The sequence below is a fragment of the Lepidochelys kempii genome, chromosome 15 (genome assembly GCF_965140265.1).
Source record: "Lepidochelys kempii isolate rLepKem1 chromosome 15, rLepKem1.hap2, whole genome shotgun sequence".
Classification (NCBI taxonomy): Eukaryota; Metazoa; Chordata; order Testudines; family Cheloniidae; genus Lepidochelys; species Lepidochelys kempii.
Genome location: NC_133270.1, coordinates 15,737,876 through 15,763,717, shown reverse-complemented (window position 1 = coordinate 15,763,717; position 25,842 = coordinate 15,737,876). Strand labels below are relative to the sequence as shown.

The following is a 25,842-nucleotide window of genomic DNA, read 5'->3' as shown; positions in this document are numbered from 1 at the left end:
AAAGCAGAAACAGGAGAGAACTGACAATTGCCATCTCTTCCTCATCACCTCTCTTCTAGTTTCATATTTAACACCTTCCTCCCCCACCCAAAGAAAAGGCAGAGAGGCTAGAACTAATCCGTTTCCCTCATGCCTGCATTCTTTACTCAGGGCCAAATCTCCTTTGAAGTCAGTGGGACTTGTCATGGAACCTGTTTCTTCCTGTAGCTTCTGCCGGAGCTCTGGGGCTTCCCCATCCAGCGTGGCTTCTACTGGGGCTCAGGGCTTCCCTCCACCCCTCCCCACAGCATCTGCCTGGGCCAGGTCTTTCTCCCACCTGCCCATCCATCTGCCCGGCGTGGCTTCTGTCAGGGCGCCCAGGTGAGCTCGGGGCTTCTTCCGCCCCGTGGCTTGGGCTGTCTGCCTGCTGGAGTGCCCATTTTTTGGGGGGCCCCAAATTGGCTGGGAGCACCCTGGGCATGGGCGCTGTTGGCCCGTGCATTAATCTGCACGGCTCCTAGTCCCTCTCAGCACCCACTGCCCGATGCCAGCCCCTACCTTGTTGATCTCCCAGGGTGTGGAGAGAAGCCCTCTTGCCCCTCAGTTGGCCAGTGGGTGGGCTGAGAGCAGAAAGCGGTGGGGGAGGGGACAGGCAGGGCTTCTTCTCCCCCCCCCTTTACCCTTCCCTCCTCCTTTTTTTTTAAATTTCCTGGCCGCGCTGCAGTGGTGGTGACTGGCGACTCCCAGGCCCTTTAAAATCACCTGGGCCCCTGGGCAATTGCCCCCTTTGTCCCCCCACCCTCACCCCCCTCCAGCGTTTCTCAAATGAGACCACAGTGGCTGCATGCAGCCACCAGGAGCTTTTCTTGCGGCCACAGCCTCCTGGGCAGTGACATGAGGGGTGGTGGGAGGGAGCAGTGGACCCTCCCCTAGGGCCACCATCAGGGGTTGGACCCTGACCCCTTGTGAAGCCATGAACACCGGAGGAGCAGGCAGCCAGTGAGTTCCCACCTACCCAGGGGCAGTGAGGCTCCAGCTTCTGGCTTTAGCCATGGGGTGGCAGGCTTCAGTCAAGGGGCTTTGCGCTCCACCCCTGGACCCCAGCCATGTGGCAGCAGGTGCTGGCCCTTGGCTCACCCCCACCCTCAGATTGCCCCTGGCCCCCGCTGTCTGCCTATCCACCTCCCCATCGAGGGCTTAATTTGTCCCCTGGCTTGCCAGGGTTGAGTAAGTCTGCTGTGAAAATTAATATTTGTATGTTTGTTAATAACACTTTTCACAGCCTCACAGCTAGCTGGTAAGTCTCCTGTGAAAAGTGATATTAACAAATATTACTTTTCACAGCAGCAGACTTACTAACTAGCAAGTCTTTTTTCAAAAAGCAACCAAAAAAGCAATCAAAAAAGCAAAAGAAACAACAAAAAAAGACAAGAATGCGCAAAGCACCTTATTTGTGTTTCTATTCTGTTTAGATCCAGTAAAGAATAGAGACAACTCTACGTTATATTTATTATTGAGTCTGCAAAAAGAATCTCTGCATAAATAACTTACGATGAGTTGGACATGTATATTTGCATGTTTATTTGTTTTTCCTAAAGTTAATTAAGTATTTTAGGAAAAATTGTCACCGAAAAATTGTTGTGAGAACCCCTACGCTAGGTCACTAGTTCAAATCCAGCCCACTTCGGGAGTGGCCAAAAGTTTACCTTCCGAAGCCTCTTCAGTGGCTTCTTTGAAATCAGTCTGGTTCCAAACAGGCTGATGTTCACATCACAAAACCAATACAGTGTGGTATTCCTGTTGGTGCATTTGTCAGAGATGTCAAAGACTGAGTTGACTATGGAGACAAAAACACTCTGACCCATAGAAGGTGTCCTTCTAGCTCAAGGCTGAGACACATTGGGTAGGCAGTATGAGGAAACCAACATTGCTTTTGTCTGTGCTGAACGTGTGATGCGGGCTAGAGAGGTTAGCCTGACATCATTTGTGAGCATTAAATTAACTTAAAAAACTCCAAATACCTCCTAAAAATAATTCATTGATTGTAATATGTTTGGCTTGTTTTTTTTCTGCCTTTCAGAAATTCAATCCAAAAATCTTTAAAAAGAAACAAAAGAATGGGAGCTCCACCAAGCCAAGCTGTCCCTATTGCTGCTGTGCTGTCGGCAGTAAGGATCGGTCCCTCTCTGTTTGGGTGAGTTTCCTTTGTTGCTTTCATTGGCTGACGTGATCACTTGGACAACTAAAGGACTTAGCACAGAGATCAGGGTGTACAGAATTAGGATCTTACATTTAGATAGAGTTTTTATTGGCCACTCTGCCTGTTGTCAGGGGATTGTAGGAAAACACTGCATTGGAATAAGTTTGTTTTCATTATCCTGAATTGTTTTAGAAATAAGCACTGAAACATTTTTAAAAATTATAGGAAGAGTTGATTATATCCTTAGCCACAATTTCTAGTATATTCAGGTAAATCTCCCATTGATTTTTGTAATTTACATTTTGATTTATTCTCGATCAAGTTTTGGGGACTGAGGTCTCTGCTGATGTTTGGCCCAGAACAAGGTAGGCAGTACAGAGACCCAGAAGAAACTAGGTTGTGGATAAAAGAAAAGGAGTACTTGTGGCACCTTAGAGACTAACAAATCTATGCTATCTCTCCCTCTGTGAAACTAACTCGGGAAGCAAAGGGCCTAGGGAATCCAGTTCCAAGGGCTAATGGTACATGAGGGACTAAGAGAGTCAGTGATAGAATATGCTGCTGTTGTCAGAGAAGAGGAGCTGGTGCCCAAATTGAGACCCACTGAGCCTGATTTGCAGAAGTTCTGAGCACTTGACAGCTGCAACTGAAGTCAATGGGAGCTGTGCTTTGAACATATAGAGTGCTGTAATAATGCCCCTCATCTGTAAAATTGAAAATATGAATACCAGCTCACCCTAGGGATGTATCCTGAAGATAAATCTGCTAATGATTGTGAACTACTCAGATGCTATGGTGATAAGTGCCATAAAAATGAGGAAATTAATAATAATAATAATTTTGTCTTCAGAACAGGGTTTGAGTAGTAAGCAGTAAATAAGCATGGGGCCTCATATTGAATGATGAGGTTAAAAAGGAGTATTGAATAGCCTTCCTCCTATCCCATATTCAGCATACCCTACCATGGAATCTGGCTTCCCCTGAGCTTGCTCTGCAGAATGCAAGGAACATAGTTAGCTGCTGCATTGACTGATCCCCTGCCTGCTTTGTACTGGCCTCAGTCCCCAGCTTCTGCTTTCAGCCAGGAAATAGAGGCAGGGTAGAAAGAACTTTTTAAAAAAAAAAAAAAGAAAAAAGAAAAAAAAATCCAAGTCTTCGAACATCTGGTTTGACTTTTATTGTAAAGTCTAAAGTAAAATTATATTTTCAAATTGTGGCTGAGGATAAAAATGGTTATTCCTCCACTTTAATGTAAGATTGACTGGTTTGGAAGCTGTAATAAGGCAGCGAATTGGCTTAAACAAAAGTGTATGGGTTCATAATGAGGGACATATGCCAGAACATGCCAGTTGCTACCTGTAATTCCCTGTTTCCTTTCTAAGCAGCCTAAGTGTGATATTTATCCATCAATCACTTAAGTGTATAACACTGAATCTTTCTGGCAAAAATATCAAATAACCGGTGTTTTGTTAATCAAAGTGTCACTTAAGTATGTCCCATTATAGCTCCTAATGGGCCTTGCAGAGATTGGGATCTCGTGCTAGGCACAGCAAAGACACATAGTAAGAGAGAGTGCTTGCCCTGAAGACCTTACAGTCTGAATAGACAAGACCGATAGATGGTGGAAGGGGAAACAGAAACAAAGAGGTGAAATAACTCGCTTGGGGGTCACACAGCAGGTCTGTGGTAGATCCAAAATTAGAACCCAGCTCTACTGAATCCCAGGTAACCTCATTATTCACTAAACCATACTACCTTCTCCTACTTCAGCTTCTGTTAGAGCCAGGTATCTGGGATGCTAAGTATACTGGCTGAGAATTAGAGGTACTGCACCTCTTTGTTTTGGAACAAGTTATGGGAAATTCTTTTGCTTATTCAGTTCTTTATTGTCGTATCAAGTTGATCCATAAATACAGGGTTGGCTGCCCTTCTTTAGGAACAATTGGTAGTTTCCCTTTGTTGTTGACTGGCTTTCCTTACTTACACATTGATAGTCTGAAAGTGAGCGCATTACCCTGATCTATGTTCTGCCTTTCTCTTATGTTACCAATGAGCAACCTCCTTATCTTAGTTAAGGTTGGAACAGAAGCCTCTCCAGGGTCTGGAATTACTTTGAATTGGTAGAGAGCTCTATATCTGCAACAGAGAGAGGGCTACTTTGGTCAGAAGAGTCAATCTGTTTCAAAAAGTGGGGCTTGAATGTCATACAAACTTTTGAGGGAATGGGTTGTGCTTTATAGAGAAATGACTAACTCTAGGTACGCTCCAGATCTTACATCATCAGCCATACAGATAGCATTCCTGCAGGAGGTAAGATTTGGTAAATGCTATTAGATTCTGGAAGAGGATGGGATTATGTGGTTGTGTATAATATTTCTAAATTTCTGTCTCCTGTATTTTTCCATTTTAAGCTCACATGTCTGAAACGACCTTTAGTTGTCATACATGAGCTATTTGACAAGTCTATCATGGACATCTCATGGTAAGATGGCTTTCTCTTTTGTATAAAAGCTAAAACAAAATATTGTCTACTTCTGTACTTATCTGTTCAGTGGAAGTTTTTATTCTAGTACATTGTAACACTGCTCACATTTTGAGCATAATTTGAGCACCACATCAGTGTGACCTGGAGTTTTTGAAGTTGCAGCAATATCTTTGATAACTCCATTAGTTTTGACTCAACTCTATTATTCCGTGTACCAAATAGGCCCTTAGTGTCTCTAGATGAGATGAAAATGTACTACAGAACAGGGAAACTATTTAAATTTGAAATTTTATGTGTTTGGAGTGTATGTGTATCTCCTTGCAGGGGAAGAATAGTGTCTTTGTAACTAAAGGATATAAAATATAATAATAATACAGTGTTATGATGTACAAAGACATTTGTAGAATAAGTTCAGCTTGTTAGAATTTCCTCTTTTGAGCAAGCTGCTACTATTTTGTAAAACTTAATGGGCCTGAAGGATTTTACACATATGTAACTTATATACAGTTATTCATTTACACTGATGCAAGCGAGAAGACTCTAGTATGTCATCTCAATGCCTCTTCTCCCCTCCCAAAAAATCCACAATGGCTCCCATCTCCAAAATGGTTCCCTTTTTTTTTTAACTTGAAGTTCTTTAAGTGTCCATATTTGCTTATCTATCTGACCCTCCTGGTAGTTTTTCATTCAGAAAATTCGACATAGCTGCTCTATTCTTTAATAAATAATTTAGTTATATCAAAAGTGTTGCAGTGCTATGTAAGAAGGTATGCATTCCTTTGTGGCCGAGTGTAGCAGAAGGGTCAAGTTAAGAGAGTTTCAAATCACAAGGCAAGTATCAAACAGAAAACAATGAAATTATAAAGTACTATAACACCGCCCACCAATCACAGCATAGAACATAGCAACCTTCCAAGCAGGTGTGTTTTTCCCGAGGGCATGTAGTCTAGTGTGGGTTTTGTCCAGAGTTCTATATTGTGTGGGACATCATGCTTTTCAGCTATCTTCCAGCCCAGGTCCCACTTCCCTGTCCTGCTGCAAGAAGCCTTAGGGTTGCCAGGCATCCAGTTTTTGACTGGAACACCCGGTTGAAAAGGGACCCTGAAGGCTCTGGTCAGCGGGGCTAAGGCAGGCTCCTTGACTCTGTGCAGCTCCCAGAAGTGGCAACATGTCCCTGTGGCCCCTAGGCACTGGGGCCAGGGAGGCTCTGTGTGCTGGCCCCGCCCTGAGCGCCGGCTCTGCAGCTCCCATTGGCCGAGATCAGCAGCCAATGGGAGCTGTGGGGGCAGTGCCTGCGAGTGTGGGCACCTTGCAGAGCTGCCTGGCCGCACCTCCGCCTAGGGGCCGGACATGCTGGGCATGTCCGGGAGCAGGGCGGAGCCAGGGCAGGCAGGGAGCCTGCCTTAGCCCCGCTGCACTGCAGACCGGCAGCCACCTGAGGTAAGTGCCGCCCGGCCGGAGCCCACACCCCAACCCCTTGCCCCAGCTCTGAGTCCCCTCCTGCCCCCAAACTCCCTGCTAGAGCCCACACTCCAACCCCTTGCCCCAGCCCTAAGCCCCCTCCTGCCCCCGAGAGCCTGCACCCCCAGCCAGAGCCCTCACCCCCTCCCACACCCCAACCTCCTGCCCCAGCCCAGTGAAAGTGAGTGAAGCTGGGGGAGAGCGAGCAATGGAGGGAGGGGGACAGCGGTGAGTGGGGGTGGAGCATCAGAGAAGAGGCGGGGCCTCGGGGAGGGGCACAAGGCAGGGGTGTTTGGTTTTGTGCAGTTAGAAAGTTGGCAATTCTAAAAATCCTGCTGTGACCATTTCATGAGCACTGACTCCTCCCTTACTCCAGCGGAGGGGGGGTTGGATAGGGCGTGGAGTCCTGGGGGGGCAGTTAGGGACAGGGGTCCTAGGAAGGGGCGGTCAGGGGACAAGGAGTGGGGCGGGGGGGTGGATGGATCAGGGGTCCTGGGGGGCCTGTCAGGGGGAGGGGGTGTGGATAGGGGGCGGGCAGTTAGGTGGTTGGAAAGGGGGTGGGTCCCGGTGGGGGCGGTTAAGGGTGGGGGTCCCAGGAGGGGGCTGTCGGGGGACAAGGAGCAGGGGGGCGTTGGATGGGTCGGAGGTTCTGAGGGGGGGCGGGAAGTGGGAGGGGGCAGATAGGGGGCGGGGGCCAGGCTGTTTCCGGAGGCACAGCCTTCCCTACCCGGCCCTCCATACCGTTTTGCAACCCCGATGTGGCCCTTGGGCCAAAACGTTTGCCCACCCCTGCTCTGTGGTGACAAAGCACACGCACACGCGTGTGCACACACACACACACACTGCTGCCCGATGTTAGGTCTTGGGAATGACCTGCGTTCAGCAGCGCCATTATGTCTTCTGACAACCTTGCCGCCCTGCCGTCATTCATCCCGTCCACCGTGGGCTGCTGTGGTGTGACAGCTGGGGTAGGGAGACACGCTCGCAATTCTCCACTGTTAGACGTGAGCCAGCCTCTAGCTGTCTGTTGGAGAGAGGCCAAGATGGCAGCAGCCACCAGCGGCCCCAGCCCTCGCTGCGGCAGGCAGTAAGAGGTGTGTGGTGGTGGTGAGGAAAAGGGGCAGGGGCAGAATGGAGGAGGCTGTCCCAGGTTCCTTCACGCAGGCTCCCTCCACCACTGGACAGCATCACAAGTCCCTAGGCTGCTGCTGACTGCAACCCAGCCCACCCCCCCCCCCCTCTTCTCCAGCTTCTTCAACACCTTCCCCCCACAGCCCTAACTCTCTTCTCTCCATAACAAACTCTCTTCCTGCCTCTGGCTCCCTCCCTGGCGGCTACTAGCTATCCTCACTCATCTTTGTCTTCCCCTGCTGATGCCCAGGCAGCATGAAGGAAAAGGAAGAAGTAGCTTGACTCTAAAGCAAAGGGGTGAGGAACAGATGGGCACAGGGATAGACTGGAGGCAGCAGGCTACAGTTATAGGAGAAGGGGGGGAATGGGACTGGCTACAGGGGGCAGTAGCAGAGGGAGATAGAAACATTGGGGGCAGGGAAGGGCCATGCTTGCGGGGGGATGGTGAAGAACAGGAGCAGCAGGGTCTGTAACCATGAGAGGGCACTCCCCTCAGAACCTAGAATTGAACCCAGAGGAGTGCTGAGATACAGAAATCCTGCTGTCAGCAGTATCTGTGAAACCCACTGGCAAAATGTATATCATTCTTCTCTAGTGCCTGGCCCCTACAGAGGATAAAAGATTCTGCTACTATCAACTACTTCATTAGCTCAGGTGGTCAAGGTCTGTGCTGTAAACCTGGAGGTTCAACCCTGCTGCTGACCAGTGTGGGGATCATTATGTTTCCACATGATGGAATTTGTTTTTATTTTCAGTTTTGTTTTTTTAAACCTAGAAAATTACATTTTAAAAACTACATTAAAAGAATGTTAAGGTTGCAACGTCAAGAGATACCAGAATTGAAGTTGCAAATACAACCTTAATTCAGCCTTCTTGTGTGTTATGATGCAGTCTTTAATTACATGATCCCCTACTATATTTTCCACAGGACCCCTGCCTCATTCAGTTCATAGGATGGGTGGTGCTCTGGGCATGTATCAGGGTTGTATAGTGAATGAGGTGGTTGTCTTTAGAACCTTCGTCTCATTTATTGCAGAAGTTGGAAGGTGTGTGGTGAATGAGGCAAGAGAAAGGTTGGTCGCATGGTTAAAGCCCTAGACAACTGGATTCTATCCCTGCCTCTGCCACAGTATTCCTATGTGATGCTGGACAAGTCACTTAAACTAAAACTTTCACAGATGGCCAGTATGTATTTCCCAGTTTTCGGGTGCCCAAATTGAGGCACACTGAGCCTGATTTGCAGAAGTTTTGAGCACTTACAGCTGCACCTGAAGTCACTGGGAGCTGTGCTTTGAACATATAAAGTGCTATAATAATGCCCCCCATCTGTAAAATTGAAAATATTAATACCAGCTCACCCTAGGGTGGTATCCTGAGGATAAATCCGCTAATGATTGTGGACTACTCAGATGCTATGGTGATGAGTGCCATAAAAATGAGGAAATTAATAATAATAGTAATAATAATTTTGTCTTCAGAGCAGGGTTTGAATAGTAAGCGGTAATAATAAAATAAGCATGGGGCCACATATTGAATGTTGAGGATAAAAAGGAGTACTGAATAGCTACCCATTCAGTGAGCGCTGTCCAATCTATGCACTGAATGAGGCAGGAGGTCCTCTGGGGAAAAAATAGTATGTGAACATGTAATTGAAGACTATCGTAATGCATATGAACGAGAGGGCCGAATTAAGGTTGGACAGGCCACCTTAATTCTATCATAGTTACTTCTGAGTGCTTGACTTTGCAACCTTAATGTTCTTTTAAGATAGTTTTTAATGCAATATATTTTATACCTTGCAGTTCTATTGAGCCTTTCATTTGAGGATATCTAACATTCATTAAGTTTCCCACCACCCCTGTAAAGTAGGTAATAAGTAGTATTCCCATAATAGAGGGTATAGAGGACCACTGGGAATTGTGCACCCATACTGATATACCTATAATAAACCTGAAAGCTGTTTACTAAGGCAGCAGAATATGTACAGTTTGGTCAGGAGTCTGTATGCCTTCTCCGTGGATCTTACTGTCAAATTGAATAATATTTCCTATAGAGATTTCTATCAAAAGACTTCAAAACATTTTACTTACATTAATGAATTAAGTGGTGCACTAAGTAGTATAATTGCATAAAGGAGTGCCTTGATTTTCGTGCTGCTGTATATAGCAGCTTTGTGTAGTTTCGTTACCTATTCAAAGAAAAGGCTGCCTCATCTGCAAGTTACACCTTTTTCAGTGTTATAAAGTCTTTAGAAGCAATATCCAGTTAACATTTTTGAGTGTATGGGTAAATGTTCTTGTGGGATATTTGAGAGAGACAGTAAGTGATCAGCAGAAAGCTTCTTGCTTTATATCCTGTTTAGAAAATCAAATTTGTTTGGCTAAAATCTTAGTAATACGGAACCATTCCCAGAAGTGCAGTTTCAGTCTTGTACCCGGGTCTAAAATCATACTGACTTGGATCAAGGAAATCTGAAATGTACATACTGCCAGAACTGTCTGAGCTTTCTTTATTTTAGAGTTGTAAATTTGTACCTATCACTCTTCTGTCTGAGCACCATTACATTTTCCATAATCTTTTCCAAAAAGGGAGATAAGACATTGGTCTATATTACTTATTATTTTATTGTGGAAGCATTTAAGAGCCCAAGTTTGCTAGGTTCTGTACAAACACAGAACAAAAAGTGACATTGTCAATGTCCAGTGATGGATCCTTGCATATGGTTTTACTGGTGCCTTCCTGATGTTCATCTGGCATTGTACCCTCAGACAGAGGCACTGACTATCTTCATCATCAGTGGATATCTACACTATCCCAATGTTTTTGTCTGAATCCAAGAATTTTTTATCTGTCCAGCAAGCAGAAAACTTGTTAGGAGAAACTTGACTCACTTTCCAGTTGGGAGTTTGGGTTATCTAAGTTACCTACTATCTGGGACAATATGACTGGGTGTGGCACTGCAGATCTTATGGTAAAGACAAAGAAACTTTTCTTTGTCTCTCATGCAGCCATGATACATGGTTTTAAAAAATTGTTTGCAATTGGGCTGACTCAGCAGGACTTCTGCCATCAATGCTCTGCTGTCTTCATTTAATCTGTGGCACATCATCTGTAAGTTTCTGTTACCTGTTAGGGGGAAAACTGAATTTAGAAGCTACTGGATCAGTGGTCAAGGCCTCTTCTAGGAAAAAAAACCCCAAGTCTCTAAATAATGGGCCACATTTGGAAGGTTATTGCCTTATAAGGGCCACAAGGGCTTTTTAAAAAAAAAAAAATTTTACAGACACTGTTGAGGCCCCCAGAAAAATGCTGGTATAGTGCAGATGCTGTGTACCAGAGTAGTGAGGCCTCTGTGTGCAGTATACTAAAGAGAAAAACAAAAATCTCTGGCCTAAACCAGAGACTATTGCGCTAGTTCCAGGCTCCATCTGGCTTCTATTATTGCTGACACCACAGAGGGATGGAATCGCAATGGAGCAGAGAGGGCTGGTCATCATTCAGCTTGTATATCTTCTCCCCCACACTCTCTGTATGTCTTTTCTATGTAGATTGTAAGCTCTTTGGGGCAGTGACTGTCTACCACTCTGTTTGCCTTACATAGTGGCCCCCATTCTTGATTGAATCCTACACATTACTGTAGTACTGTGATTCTCAGTGCCTAAAAAGAGAAGCTTTTTAGTTGCTTATGTGCTGAATGCTGCCCTTAGCCCAATTAGTGGGCATATTTAGCACATACTTTCTGAAGCAAATAGATTTGTATTCTTGCTTTTTGGTTCACCTTTAGTACTTAACATTTTAAATTCTTCCAGTTTTATCCCTAGTCTTGGTTTTTCACAGTCCTGGTCATTAATGTGGGTGAGCACCATGTTCAAAAACACATGCATGTATGTAGTCACTGGTTATCAAACATAGTCCCTTGGCTATCCCATATTGCCCCACTTCTGTGATCACTTCAGTAGTTTCTGGTGTAATAAATTTTATGCTAACCATTTATTTTTACAGTAAAACATCTATGGATTGCATAAATGCAGCAAAGAAAACTTTTTAAAACTCATGGATTCAAAACAAAGATCTTTACTGTCTTTCAGGACCTTAAATGGACTTGGGATCTTGGTGTGTTCCATGGACGGATCAGTGGCCTTTTTGGACTTTTCCCAGGATGAACTTGGAGATCCACTTAGTGAGGAGGAGAAGGTACTATGAGCTCTCAGGACAAATGTGATCATCCATTCTTTTTCATTACAATAATATTCTCAAAAGTGTTCATAGAAGCTTGTAGTTGACTGATTTTCATATTATAGAAAAATGTGGTCTTGTCTGCTTTCCAAAACCAGGGAGTTTTTTTGTAAAGTCAGCCATCAAGTTCAGAAACAACTTGCGGTATTAAGTATCCTTTCCAGAGTAGAAACTGTCTTGGCAAATACCCATTTGCTTACATTGCATTATGCATTTGAAACATTTGTCTGGCCTAAGTAGTAAGGAGTGACTTCCTGATTTCAAAATTATGGTTTAAAATTACTCTTATGAGCTTGTATGTGAGTCTTTTTAACGTACTTTGCTATCAGCTGGATTTTCCCCCTTATCGCTGCTAGCAACAGAAGTTTTGCTACCCTAGTTAAGTTAGTTAATGAGTTGGATGTTATCTAAAAAATATAACGAGAGAATTTTTTTTGAATGATGTGTAAATAGTACTGAAGGCACTTGCATATTGATGCTAATAGATAATGTGTAATGTCTATATAGCACAGTCACTGATGTATTGCTAGCAGTTGTAATCAGGTTTTGTTTTTACATTTTTAACACCCATAGAGCAACATTCATCAGTCCACCTATGGTAAAAGCTTAGCAATAATGACTGAGGCTCAGTTGTCTACTACCATTATTGAGAATCCAGAGATGCTGAAGTATCAACAGAGACAGCAACAGCAGCAGATGGAGCAGAAGAATGCAGCAATACGGGAAGCAGCAGGGACTGCAACAGCAGCTCCCAAAGTGGCGAGCATGGTTAATGGTGAGAGTTTGGAGGACATTAGAAAGGTAGGCCTTTTGAATGGTGGTTTTATAGTATCCAGTACAAATTTGATAATTATCTAATTAGAGAGAGACGGTGGGTGAGGTAATATCTTTTGTTGGACCAACTTCTGTTGGTGAGAGAGACAAGCTTTTGAGCTTACACAGAGCTCTTCTTCAGGTCTGGGAAAGGTACTCAGAGTGCCACAGCTAAATATAAGGTGGAGCAGATTGTTTAGCGTATGAGGTTAATATGGTGTAAGAGACTATTCACAGTGAAATGAGCAGTTATGACCTCTGCAGTCCTAGGACAAAGGAGGGTTAGTGGTTTATAGATTGTTGTAATGAGCCATAAATCCAGTGTCTTTATTAAGGCCATGATCTTTTAGTGTCTAACAAAGTTATGAATGTAAACTCCCAGGCTCATCTTTTGAAAGTGTTGTGCAGGTTTCCTTTGCGGTTGAGTACTGAGAGGTCAGATATGAAGTGATGGTTTTGTGAAAAGTGTTCTACCTTGTATTTAGCTCTGATTTATTGTTTGTATTATGGTGGTGTCTAAGAGCACCAATCACAGATCTGGGCTCCATCGTGTTAGAGATTAAACAAACTCTTATTAAAAGACAATCCTTGCTCCATGGAGTTTATGGTCCTAAAAGCTCCATTTGTTTGTGATGACAGGAAGGCAGATCGAGTGCGTGTGTGTGCAAATATTTGGGGCCTCTTTGGTTCAGAAATACAGTTGGAAAAAAAAAATCTTCCCTACAATAAAGGATATAATTATTGATGACCATTTTTCATTTCATTGCACCTAACCAGAGTCTTGTGTCAACTGGAGACAACATTCATTTTAACATTATTTTCTCCCCTTCCCCCAACAGAATCTTTTAAAGAAACAAGTTGAAACACGGACTGCAGATGGCCGGAGGCGGATCACACCTCTCTGCATAGCTCAGCTGGACACTGGGTATACTTCGAAGTTTTACTTTTCTTATCTCCCTTGACCTTTTCATCTACTTATTCCAGTTCACACTGGCAAAATTTAGGTCCATCTTAAACCCATTGCATATTATAATACCTTATATTTAAGAACTTTTAAGATGAATTGATTTCAAAGTGCTTTAAAATGATCACTTTACCTACCATTAAAATGCAGCCACTTCTAGGGTAGAAAGTGGCAGCTGGGTTCTGTGAAAATAATACTGCAGAATAGTTTAAAGAAAGAGAAGTGAAAATCATTTCAAATTAAATACACAGACATTTAGGTGAGAAGAATGTAATAATCCCACTTGGAATTTGGCTGGTATGCGATTGCGATTTTGTTCCAGCACATTCCAAGAGCTATGGGATCTTGAATGACTGAGTGGTCCCATCCTTGGTTTCCTGTCTCATCCAAAAAATGTTTTTTCCTCTTCTAGGAATATACTGTGTATTGAATCCTTCAGTGTTTTAGATTATCTGGATTTGTGTCCTCAGAATGAGCAGCTTTAGCTATTGTTTTTGGAAGAGGGAAGGTCATGGAAAAAAGATCCCAAAATCAGAGCCACGAGTGAAAAATAAACTCCCTTTTCCAAGGACTTGTTATACTTCTGTCGTCCAAAGCAATTTCTGAAGCATGTGTCTACATCCTGTGTAATCATGCCAGTCATGATTTGAACTCGGTAGCTGGCTTTTGCTGGAAATATCCTGCATACAGTTGAGAAAATCTGCATTTATCCCAGTGTTCTCTTAATAGTAAGATTTGAGAGCCAGTCTGGAATGGTTTGTCTTAAGACATAGGTTTTCTCCCATTAAAAAAAACAGCTCGTACTGTTAACTTCAACAGGACTAAACTAATGTTTTGCATCTGTCAACTAACGCTATAAAAACTCTTAAACTTAAAACATGTTTTCACCAGAAATGGGAGAGCTCCCTTTGTTTGTTCTTCAGCTGTACACAAACAAATATTACCCCAAAGCAATACATATTCTGTCTGCCTCATTAATTAACAGAGGTAAACTGCAAAGCACCACACTGGCCTACATTGCAGTAGAGATGAGAGAAAAATATATTGAAAAAATGGAGGGTTTTTTAAGTGTGTCTATGTATACACACACAAGTGATATTAAAGTTAAATTAAAATACTTCTTTAAAAACTACTAATTTTTAAAAAATCGTATGTACTTGCTTTTAATCTTTTTTTGATATAGGGATTTTTCAACAGCATTCTTCAATAGTATCCCGATATCTGGATCTCTGGCTGGCTCAATGATGTCTTCTCAAAGTAATCAGCAACTGATGTCATTAGATTCCAATGTAACCAATTCCCTCTGCACTTCAAAGCCTTCTCTAGAACCACTGGCAGCCAGTATAAAACCAACAGATGACACAATCAATAAAGATGGGTCAGTATTTGCAAGAGGTTTCATTTCTTATAGCCTATATGACTTTTCCTTCATATTTCTCTAAATGAGCAGTTGCTAAAGTGATTTCCTGACAGAAAATATTAATTGAGAATCTAATATTGTCTTGCATACTTCAGGATTTTATTAATATTCAGTTACTCTTTTAATAGTGGTGGGAACTAATTATACCAAACCCATGTTTTTTGTGAAGTCAGTTCATCCTTGTTAACATCCAGTGCGCACCACTATGCGGCACTTACTAAGAAGTCAACTAGCATGAACGCTTCTGTTTTCCTTGAGGAAATGCATCCATTGTTGGATTGAACTTTGAGTTGGGATATAACTAGTAGCTTTAAAACGCTGCAGTTTACTTAATTAACCCTCCCAGGGCTGAACAAATCCCTAGGCATGCACTGGAAATGCTCTTCCCCAGTGAAGTAAGATGTATTTTGGTTGTTATCCACTGGAGTAACTACTAAATCATCCTTACAAACACTGAGCTGCTATTAGTACGAGATTGCAGCCTCCTTAAAACATCTTTATTCACTCTAAATTGAGTATGTTAAAAGTCCGCAAACCTTATTTAGATGATTTTTTGTGATGTAAGGTTCTGTTGTGTGGTTCAAAGAGTGTTTGCAAGAACCAGGTTATGTGGTTTGAACTATAGTGTAGGCAACAGCTAGGCTTGTGTGTAAAATTTTCAGTCTGCTACAGCAAAATAAATTTGCAGTGGAGACCTACAGATCATTTCATGCTGTTCCACTGCATATACATAATCGCTAATTTATTGTACTTGGACACTACAGATAATATGTATTTTTAATCAAGGAATGAGAATTATAAAGAATGAATCAGTTGGATATAGCTAGATGAAAAGACTTTATGCAGCAGCATTAAGATTTCAACTCTCAGATCTATTATAAACAATTTTTGAGAGTAGAGGATATTGACACATGAAAGGATGTGGTGTATTTTAATTCACACACGTCCAAGAGTGGCCAATTTAATGAAACTTGTAGTCCATGTGGGAGGTTTTGATAAATGCTGATGTATTTTTGAGTACTACACAATTCTAAATATATTTTCAATCTTTGTTTTTCTCTTTCCTCCTTTAACAGTATAAATGCTACCTCTGCTTCAGCTGCTCCCCCTGTATCATCTTCCTCTGTGCTAACAACTCCATCTAAGATTGAACCAATGAAAGCGTTTGACTCGAGATTCACAGAACGATCCAAAGCCACCTCAGGGACTTCTGCTGTAATAAATACAAATCAGACTGCCATAGACAGGTAAGTGATGGTACAGGGCAGGAGAGGGCACACAAGCAGACAGTGTTAAAACAATATGATTCTCTGAGGTATGGATGCATCAGTGCTGGGATTCTGGAGATTAACTCAGATCTCTATAGAAGGGGGCAATGAAAAAGAGCTACTAGTAAGAGAGATTTTCTGAGGTAACATTATCCATGGATACTCATATTTATGTTTTCAGCCTGAAACATATGGGACCAAAAAAACTCTTCAGATCTTCCTTAGTTAAAACTTTTGTTTCAAGATAAAATCATTGCATGTGAGGTCTTCATGGAAGACAATAAAATCTAGCCTGCCTGTACCAGGGAGTTCCATCTCAACCTAAATTACATTACATAGAAAATAGATCCCAATGGCTACAGACATATTTCAGTTTTGTGCTGAGAACCTTGTACAGGCGATACATTTTCTTTTCAAGTATTTGTCTGTGGAGCCACGTGATCAGAGTCGAGAAAAGGAAAACCTTTCAGTTTGGTGATGTGAGTGTGCACAGACAGACCGCTTAAGAAATTGTGTGGAAGGTCAGTGTCTTGCCAGCGAGCTATGTAGTCACCTCATTTACAATAAATACAGCGGTTTTTTTCCTGTCCCATATTTCCTCCCATAAAACTGTCCTTTTGCTTAAAACAAACAAACAAACAAAAAAAAAACCCCCAAAAAATCCCCCACTATTCTGGAGGATTGAAAGGTAGCAAATTTTGTACCTGTATTTTAAAAAAGGCTCATGAAGTGATCTGAGGAATTATAGACCTAATCCTTACATCTATACCTGGCAAATTGCTTGAAACAATAATTAAACACCTGGAATAATAAAACACCTGGAAGATCATTATATGATAGGGTCTAACCAGCATGGTTTCTGCAAAGGAATATTGTATCTCACTAATCTTAAAATTCTTTGCATGTGTCAATAAAGTAGTGGATAAAGGAATATCAGTGGATATAATTTATTTAGACTGCTGATAGGCCTTGGACAAGTTCCTTCATGCAAGATGCTACTGAAGAAGCTAACTAGTCATGGAGCGAGAGGCAAAGTATTGTCAGGGATCAAAAACTGGCTAAAAGACAGAAAACAAAGATTAGGATTAAATGGTCAATTGTAATCCATAGCAAAAGGTTTGAAGTGGGTGCCTCAAGTTTCATACTAGGTCCTGTGTTGTTTAGCATGGGCTCTCAACCTTTCCAGACTAGGGTACCCCTTTCAGGAGTCTGATTTGTCTTGTGTGCCCCAAGTTTCACCTCACTTAAAAATTACTTGCTTATAAAATCAGACATAAAAGTACAAAAGTGTCCCAGCAGACTAGTACTTAACAGTTGTTCACGCTCTCATTTCTACCACGTAATTATGAAATCAATCAATTGGAATATAAATATTGTACTTACATTTCAGTGTATAGTATACAGAGCAGTATAAACAAGTCATTGTATGAAATTTTAGTTTGTCCTGACTTCACTAGTGCTTTTTATATAGCCAGTTTAAAACTAGGCAGATATCTAGATGATGTATCCCCTGGAAGACCTCTGCGTACTCCCAAGGGTACATTTATCCCTGGTTGAGAATCACTGGTTTAACATATGTATTAATTACCTGGAAAGAAGTATGGTGAGTAATGAGGTAGAACAATTTGCAGGTGAGACATGGTTATTTTCAGATACTTAGGACCAGACACGATTGTGATGACCTTCAGAGAGATCTAAACAGGCTGAGTCTATGGACAACATTGTGGTAAATGAAATTCAGTGTCAGTAAATACAAAGTGTAATGCACATTGGAGGAAAATAATTAAACTACTCTGACACCTTCCAGGGTTCTAAATTATCTGTATCAACTCAAGAAAGGGGCCTGGGTTTCATCATAGTCATTGAAGACCTGTTTTATGTGATGTTGTGGTCAAAAAAGCAAACAAGATGTTAGGGTACCTAAGGAATGGGCTTGTGAATAATATGGAGGATGTTATAATGCAATTACACAGAGACTATGATCATGCAATTATATACATCAATGCTGTGGCCTCATTTGGAATAGTGTGTGCAGTACTGGTCACGCTATCTCAAAAAGGGATATTGCGGAACTGGGGATCGGAGGAAAGCAACAAGAATGATCATGGGCTTGGAAAAATTCTCATATAAAGAGAGATTGAAAAGAATGTGATTGTTTGTCTTAGAAAGGGGATGCATAAGTGGTACACAATAAAAGTATATAAAATAACAAATGGTCTAGAGAAGGTAGATCAGGAACTTTTGTTCTGCCTGTCTCCTAACACAAGAGCAATGGACAAGCAATGAAAATTAAAGAATGCAAATTCAAAACGAGTAAACACACAATATGTAATTAGCCTGTGGAACTCATTGTTATAGGATTTTTTTGAGGCGAAGAACGTAGCAAGATTCAAAAAGGGAGTCAACATTTGTATTGATATCATGAGTATCCAGAGTTTTCAAATTAATAACAAAAATTTGAAAAGGCTATTAAACCTCATGTTTTAGGCCTGGAGCCAATCTCTAACTACTAGAAACCAGGATGACATACTATGGGGGGCAGATTACCTCTCATCTGCATACTGTGGGATTCTTAAACATTCCTCTGAAGCACCTGGTTCTGGCCATTGTGAGAGACAGGACACTGGACTAGCAAAATTTGGGTCTGATCCAGTAGGGCAGTTCCTGTGTCTTTAATGGGTATATTTGCCGAGAGTCAGTTGCATGGCAAACTGGTCCACATGTATGTGTGTGAGGTACATTGTCTTTTCTGCCCACTTCCCAAAGTCAGAAGGGACATTGGTTGGGTACCCCTGTGAGTGAGTGAGGTAAACAGTAGTATCCCAACTTACAGCTTGGGAAGGTTGAGGGACAACGAGGTGGTCACTTATCTGAGAGTCACTGTGATCTATTATCATGGCATAGGACTGGGTATCAGGAGACCTAAGTTCTCATCATGATACTGATGTTCTGTATGATGTCGGACAAAAGTCATTTAACCTCTCTGAGTCTCTTTCCAGCCAGTAAAATGGGAATAACAATATTTACTCTTGAGGGGGTGTTGTGAAGCCTATCTAATGTTTCCTATGTGCTACTTAAATGCAAAGAATTATGGACAAACAGCAGTGGAACTGGGAATAGAAATCACTCCCCATCTTTTACTCATTTCTCTGTTATGTGGAGAAGAAAGAGAGGAGAACTACTCTTAAAATTCCTTGCATGTTTAGATCAACACAAGATGAAAAATTCCCTTCCTCCCACCCTTCCCAGGTAAACATCTTGGAAAGCTGGGAGGTAGGGAGAGGCTGCAAAAAAGGTTTTTATTACAACCTTAACAATAACTGTGATTCCTGATGCTCATCATAATGTGTGTGTATATATGTGCATTGAAAGCCATTGCTTCAGAGATGTCAAGCATGCTGTACATGTTAATTTATAGCCCTTGTGTTCTTTTCATTTGCAAGCTTGCTACTGTCAGTTTATTCTCTTCCACCTCCAGCGCTTTGCCCATCCTCCTGCCCCTAATGGAATTGCTCCGTTTTAGCTGTAATGGAAACCAGTCTCTCTAAGCAAAACTCTAGTTGTGTCATCTGATTTGGATATTATAATTGCTCTTCATGTGGTACAGTATCCATTAAATGGTAAAATAAAAGTTTTTTTTTTTTTTTTAAAAGTATCTCGGATTGCTGAATAATGTGTTTGTGCAAGCCACCATACCCTAGTTTACTATTTGCTTTTTAAGCAGAAAATTTACTTGAAGTTGCATTTTGTATGTTCCATATTTGCACTTGCATAAAGGATTGGGTAGCCTTTTCTTACCTTAATTTTTTTCCTTTGCACTTTTTCAGATATATTCAAACAAGCCTAAGAATGCATCTGATGCTTAGCTTGAAAGCAAATAGTGGGTAGATGGGTGGCAGCTTTGAGTACAGCTTATGTAAATTATTAAACAAATAGTTTACTTTTTTTGCAGATTGAAAGATCAGAATTTAATTAAAGAGAATAAGCCCAAGGATATCCTGGAGAGCAGCAGTGACAGTGAGGAGAAGATTCCAGCTACTAAACCGCTGTCACTGCCCAAGCGTAAACTAGAACTTGAGGCAGAAACAGTAGAAAAGAAGAAAAAAGGCAGGCCTCGAAAGGACTCCAGACTCGTACCTGTGACTTTAACTGTTCAGGTAATCAGTATGTCAATAATTTAATTAATGTGCATAGTATTAGTATTTATGGTTTCTACTATTCATTTACTAAAGCAAAATGTCGTCCTTGCATTAAATCAGACAAAAGGTGGTCAAGTGAAACCAGGAGTGCTAAGGTTTCTCAAAATTTTGAAGCTAGTCCTCTTGCTTGCTTTTTACCTAATTCTTAAGGTTTTAAAATGAAGGTGCACATAATGTAACAAATCTGTATACTGTGCGCATACAAATATTGCAGTCACTAGCTAAACAGTATGTATGTAGTACTGGAGTTAGATGCAGGACTTGGCTTCAAAAAACACAGATTTCTGCTGCTTGAACTACATGATAAATTCCATCAGCTGTCAGCAGTATGATTCAAGAGGGTGAAGGAATTATAAGCATTTGAGCAGGTATGATCTTCCATTCAGTACAGGACAGTAGAGTACATACCTAGCTAGTCCATTATGGCAGTACTTCCCAGCCTTCAGTTGCAATAGCCCTTTTCATTACCAACATTCAAAAGCTGGCCTTGCCCTGAAACATACCGGAGCTTCCATTATGTTAGTACAGATGGAAAGTGTCAAAGATGGCCTAATGCAGACCTCAATGACCACATATTGTTCCTGAAAATTCTTAGCAGCTAGTTTAGAGAACGAAGAAGAAGTATTTATGCAATATGTATTTAAAAAAAAAAAAAGCTTTTGCACAGGGTTTTTCTGATGCGTGTATCCATATTTGTTGAGGTTTCCCTCTTGGCAACACAATCTGGACTACGGTATATATGTATTGAGGTGCTTTCGTGAGTGATAACCCTGCACTCTTCCATTTGTTCATAAGTTTTTTTTCTTTTTGTTTTTAATTGCTCTGTTTGTTACTGTTGTTGAAATTTTTGCTTTTCAGTCCCCAGCTGCACTGGCCTCTGAGAAGGATGCCACTTGCATCTCTGCACCAGCATTAGCACTTAAACTGCCAACCCCAATCCCACAGAAATCGTTTACATTGCAAGTAAGTGGGTGACAGCAACATTGTTTACTTAAAAGGCATTTTGGGGGATTGGAGCAGAATCCCTTTGACTTGTCCAAGAAGGAGCTTTACCCATCTCACTTTCTTCTAAGACTTTCTCACTTGGCTCCTTCCTGCCTCTGTAGGCCTCCCAACTGCCTCTTCCCCTCCCCTGCCTGACTTCGCTTCGGGACCCAAGTAAGTCACATGCACCCTCTGGCTTCTGCCTCCTTACTTCCTACCTCACCTGCAGAGGCAATCCATTTCAGCAGTTCATTCCTTCTTTTCTCACCTGACTTGGCTTCAAAGCCAAACATATTTTCTCCTCTTAGGCACCCCCTCCCTTCTTCCTTTATTTAGCCTTGGTGTTACAAGAGAAGTGGTGGCAGCAGCAGCTCCAGACAGGGCTGATGCTTTCTCTTCACACATGCGCCACAGCCAGCTCTCTACATAAACTGGACATTTCCTCTGAGGTCTCTTCACATGATAAAGTGACATGCTCAGCACCTGGAGGGCCTAACATAACATTGACTCATGTACCTGCGTAATCCCTTGTCTGTGTGCTTTTACCATAGAAGTCTGGCTTTGACTGCAGGAATCCTGAAAGGCTGCAGCAGCAGCCTTGTTTAAACTAGATTTGATGTCCAGGACTTAAGAAGAACAGATGACTGAAAATATAAATTGGTGGGCTCAAAATACACAGAAATTGTTGATGGGGAGTAGCCTTGAGTGACCAGTTGCCTTTGGAATCTCTTCCTTTTGAAGTAATTTGTTGTATTTTGAGGATAATTTTAAAGAAAAAACTCCAGAGTGTTTTCTCTATCAGACGCCAAGGTTTAACTGGGCCCTATTTTGGACCTCCATTACTTGACACTTCCCTGAGCAGTTTTCCTCTGTGTAAAAAGATTTTCCTTTACTTTTTTTCAGGTAAGTTCAGATCCCTCCATGTACATTGAGGTGGAGAATGAGATGACCACAGTGGGAGGTTCCAAGCTGAGCAGGTTAAAGTGTAATCGGGAAGGCAAAGAATGGGAGACTGTCCTCACCAGTCGAATTCTTACTGCAGCTGGAAGCTGGTAAGAGAATTTGCTTGTAGAAGTAGGAGCCTCCAGAAAAGGATAGTTTTTGGGCAGGAGAAAGCATTTAGGGCTGTATTGTTACACTATTAAACAAGTTGTTAGTGGAAATCTTATTCAAGGTTCCCTTTGAGAACTTCTGATGACATTAATAAAATATATAGGTATTTAAAATTTACCAAATTTTGATAGCTTCAGAGAATATTGCTACCCATTTGTCTTTATTATTTTAACCCCCCGTGCATGGCATATTTTTGCAAAATGTTTAATTAAGTTCACTATTACAGTGCATGACAGGATCCCTTATTTTTATGGAGTTGTGTGATTCTTCATAGTGCAAAACATCTTCCTAAGACCTTTCTCTTCTTCCTCTTCCTGCTATCCCACTCTAGGACATGTATGTTCCTCTTTTCTCCTCCTATAGCATTAGTAACAGGGGGCATTGGCTTTGCTGGTCATTGCGGTTTGCTGTTTTTTTCGTTACTTCTTTTGTAACCTGTACACAATGCTTTGGTATTAACCATGTTAGATGAATAAATATAATATGCACTGTATGTAGACCTGATGGCAACCTCACGAGTGAATTAGCCCCTAGGGTCTTGACGTAACCACAGGCTTTATAGCATCCCATGTCCCCATTAGCCAATTAAAATACTTCCTTTGCCAGACATTGCATTCTTCCATTAAATTCCCCCATTAGAGTGGACTGAATGATTAGAAGCAACAGTTGTTTAAACAGCAAATGCCACAATGACTGAAGGTTTAAAAGAACACTTTAAATAGAATATTTTTGTGGGGTACATGTTTCCTCAGAGATACCTGCAGTTTCTCCTCCTCCTCAACAGCAGCTTTTTGTTTTTGCATCAGAAGTTTAAATTAAACTGTGTGATCTTGTTGAGGTCCGAACTGTGACATAAGTACCCACAAGTCTGGTTCACAGGAATTCATCTGAATCTTTTTCTGGTTTTATACCCTTAAGAGTTAGGCTGAGTTTTGGATTGGAACAAATTAATAAATCACAGCTGAAATTGACAAGTTTTACATGTTTTTTGTGGAAGCTGTTATGTTTTGCAAAAACTCACAGTGGCTCAAGTTGACTCAAACTTCAGCCCAAGCCCACCACAAGGTTTGGTTAGTCTGGCCTGAGTTTCAAGCTTGTTAGGAAGAGTGTTGGTTATAAAGTTACGTACAGCTGTAATCAGAGCTCACCTTCACACCGTGCCCTGTCATCCATAACAGGAAACTGCAAACTCCTGATCATTCACATACCTTATTCAGTGTTTAGATTAAAAGCATACCTTAGAGCAGGATAGAAATAAAAAGTATGTTAAAATTTGGGCCAAAATTTCTGATGCTCTTTAATGAAGGAGGTAGGAAGTGCTCCTTTTACAGTATAAGCCTTCCTCACTGACAGAAGTGCTATCCAACACCACCTTTGAAACATGCACCCAGGGCTTTGATTGCAAGGTAATTCAAATCTTTAATCTCACATCACCATGAAAGGTACTTTTATATTTTGTCATTTAGCAATTCCCTACTTTCACCTCTGCAATGTTCTTGCCTGACAGTGCACAACTTCCTCCCTGCCTTCCAAAGAGAGCATCATCATTCCACTGTCTTGACAGACCATTCTTCTGTGTCTGGAAATGGTCTTGTTTCAAAAAACCAACCTCTTCTTCATATGCCTAGACTTATTCTGACCAGGCACTCCTCCTTTCCTTCCCCAATGATATGTCACATTCACCACCATCTGCAGAGTGAGAGACTTGAATTTAGGATTCAAAACCACATTCTTCTCTGTTTTTTGCCTCTGCCTTCTGGAGCCAAGTTTTCTGAATCCTCACAATTTACCAGTGAGACCTACTTCAAGTTGTATGATAACCCAAGAGTTCTTGCCTCTTTCTTTTCACTGAGCTTAAATGTTTCCTTTTGATCATTTTCAGTGATGTGGTGAGTGTAGCCTGTGAGAAGAGGACCTTATCTGTATTTTCAGCTTGTGGTCGTCGCCTTCTCCCACCTATTATATTGCATTCGCCTATCTCCGCTTTACATTGCACAGGTTCCTACGTCATGGCTCTCACCACTATTGCTACGCTGTCTGTGTGGTGAGTACTAAATTATGCTGTCATGACTGCCAATAAGCATGGGCTATGATTGACTGGTTACCTTACTGCTTCCAGTTAATGACTTTGATTGGGGCTGATAGATTTTTTTTCTTTCTTTCTCGTGGCTGGGTTGGTATGTGCCTGCTGATGCTCTGGTTCAAATCAGATTTCCTTTCGATTGAGTCTTATTTGTGGATGTGAAATTCACCCCTGTATAGAGGGCCCACCATGCAAGACACGAGTCCTGGCTACTCTCTTTTGCAGGCTTAAGTGGACTTCTGCACGGGGTGAATTTCACCCTAGAAAGTGGATGATTTATCCAACTAAGGGTCATTTGTTTGAGCCACCTCCTAGGACAGAGTGATTTTAGTCTGTAGAATTAAGGGAAAGAAGGAAACATAGAAATCATTCATATCTTCATTTTTAGTAAACCAACATTGACATTGGAAGGAGTATTGTCTAACAGTTAGAGTATGGGCCTAGGAGTCAGAAGTCATGGTTCAGTTCCCAACTCTGCTGTTGACTCACTTTGTGACCCTGGACAGTTCACTTAACCTCTCTCTCTACATTAGTTTACTTATCTGTAAAATGGGGCAAATGATTCATACCTATCTCACAGAAGTGTTGTGAGGCTTAATGTTTGCAAAGTGTGATGAGATTCTCTAACAGAAAGGGCCATAGAAGTGCAAATAATAGTTCTTATAATCTTTATCAGAAGCAGGGGTGCATATGGCTCTGCCCTGCCAAAATTGTGTTGTCAAATAACAAAGAAAATATTAAATTACAAATTTTAATCAGGAACGTTCTAGAAACTGTTTTGTTATATGATTGGAGTATTCATTTCTTTTTAATGTATAGATTTCCCGCACCCCACCCCCTCTTTTCTCTCCCTTCAGGGATGTTCATAAACAGTCAGTGGTTGTCAAAGACGAGTCTCTGCAAACAATATTAGCAGGTATGAAAGGGCACATTTACCTGCCAACCATAGTCTTTCAGCCCTCCTGTAATATTTTGAGCCATTAACGAGTGTGCTAAAATTCTACCTACCCCTGTAATGCAAAAATAAATAGGTATTCTTCTGTATGTAGTTGGGTGTTAAATGGAAATCACTGGGTAATGTTTCATTACCACAGAAACAATCAAGATAAAAATATAAGGAGATAGCAGACTATTAAGGATCCTGTAATTTGTTTTGTTTTTTAAATGTGGAAATGCAGTGTTGTAGAGTTATCATGAATCACTTTCTAACCTGGTGTATAAATCACGTAACACTATCGCAATCCCCAATGCATATCTTGCATATAATCAGATATTTTAAAACGTAATTGATCAGAAATTATCTGAATTTAACAAATCTGTTTTCTGCCCTTACCAGTATCTGGCAAAAAAAAAAAAAAAATCAGTGTTACAGGAAACACACTGGCCTCCTATCTGGATTTAATCTTACTAGTATTAATCAAAGGCAGTTTGAGAAGTATTTGTATGTGTGTGTGGTATGAACCCAGCAGACTGCAGAAGTCTTCTCAGACAGACAGCCACAAACCC

General features: G+C 41.6%; 1 protein-coding gene across 1 annotated transcript in view; it reads left to right on the top strand.

Annotated features, from left to right (window-relative positions):
* HIRA (histone cell cycle regulator) overlaps positions 1 to 25,842 on the top strand; it is a 63,874-nt gene that overhangs the window by 26,447 nt on the left and 11,585 nt on the right. The window contains exons 9-20 of the mRNA XM_073312713.1: positions 2,060 to 2,173; positions 4,591 to 4,661; positions 11,345 to 11,450; positions 12,066 to 12,293; positions 13,145 to 13,230; positions 14,453 to 14,647; positions 15,766 to 15,936; positions 19,910 to 20,114; positions 21,015 to 21,119; positions 22,044 to 22,192; positions 24,136 to 24,297; positions 25,194 to 25,252. Of these exons, the coding sequence (XP_073168814.1) occupies positions 2,060 to 2,173; positions 4,591 to 4,661; positions 11,345 to 11,450; positions 12,066 to 12,293; positions 13,145 to 13,230; positions 14,453 to 14,647; positions 15,766 to 15,936; positions 19,910 to 20,114; positions 21,015 to 21,119; positions 22,044 to 22,192; positions 24,136 to 24,297; positions 25,194 to 25,252 (1,651 nt within the window). The remainder of the gene's footprint in view (positions 1 to 2,059; positions 2,174 to 4,590; positions 4,662 to 11,344; positions 11,451 to 12,065; positions 12,294 to 13,144; positions 13,231 to 14,452; positions 14,648 to 15,765; positions 15,937 to 19,909; positions 20,115 to 21,014; positions 21,120 to 22,043; positions 22,193 to 24,135; positions 24,298 to 25,193; positions 25,253 to 25,842) is intronic.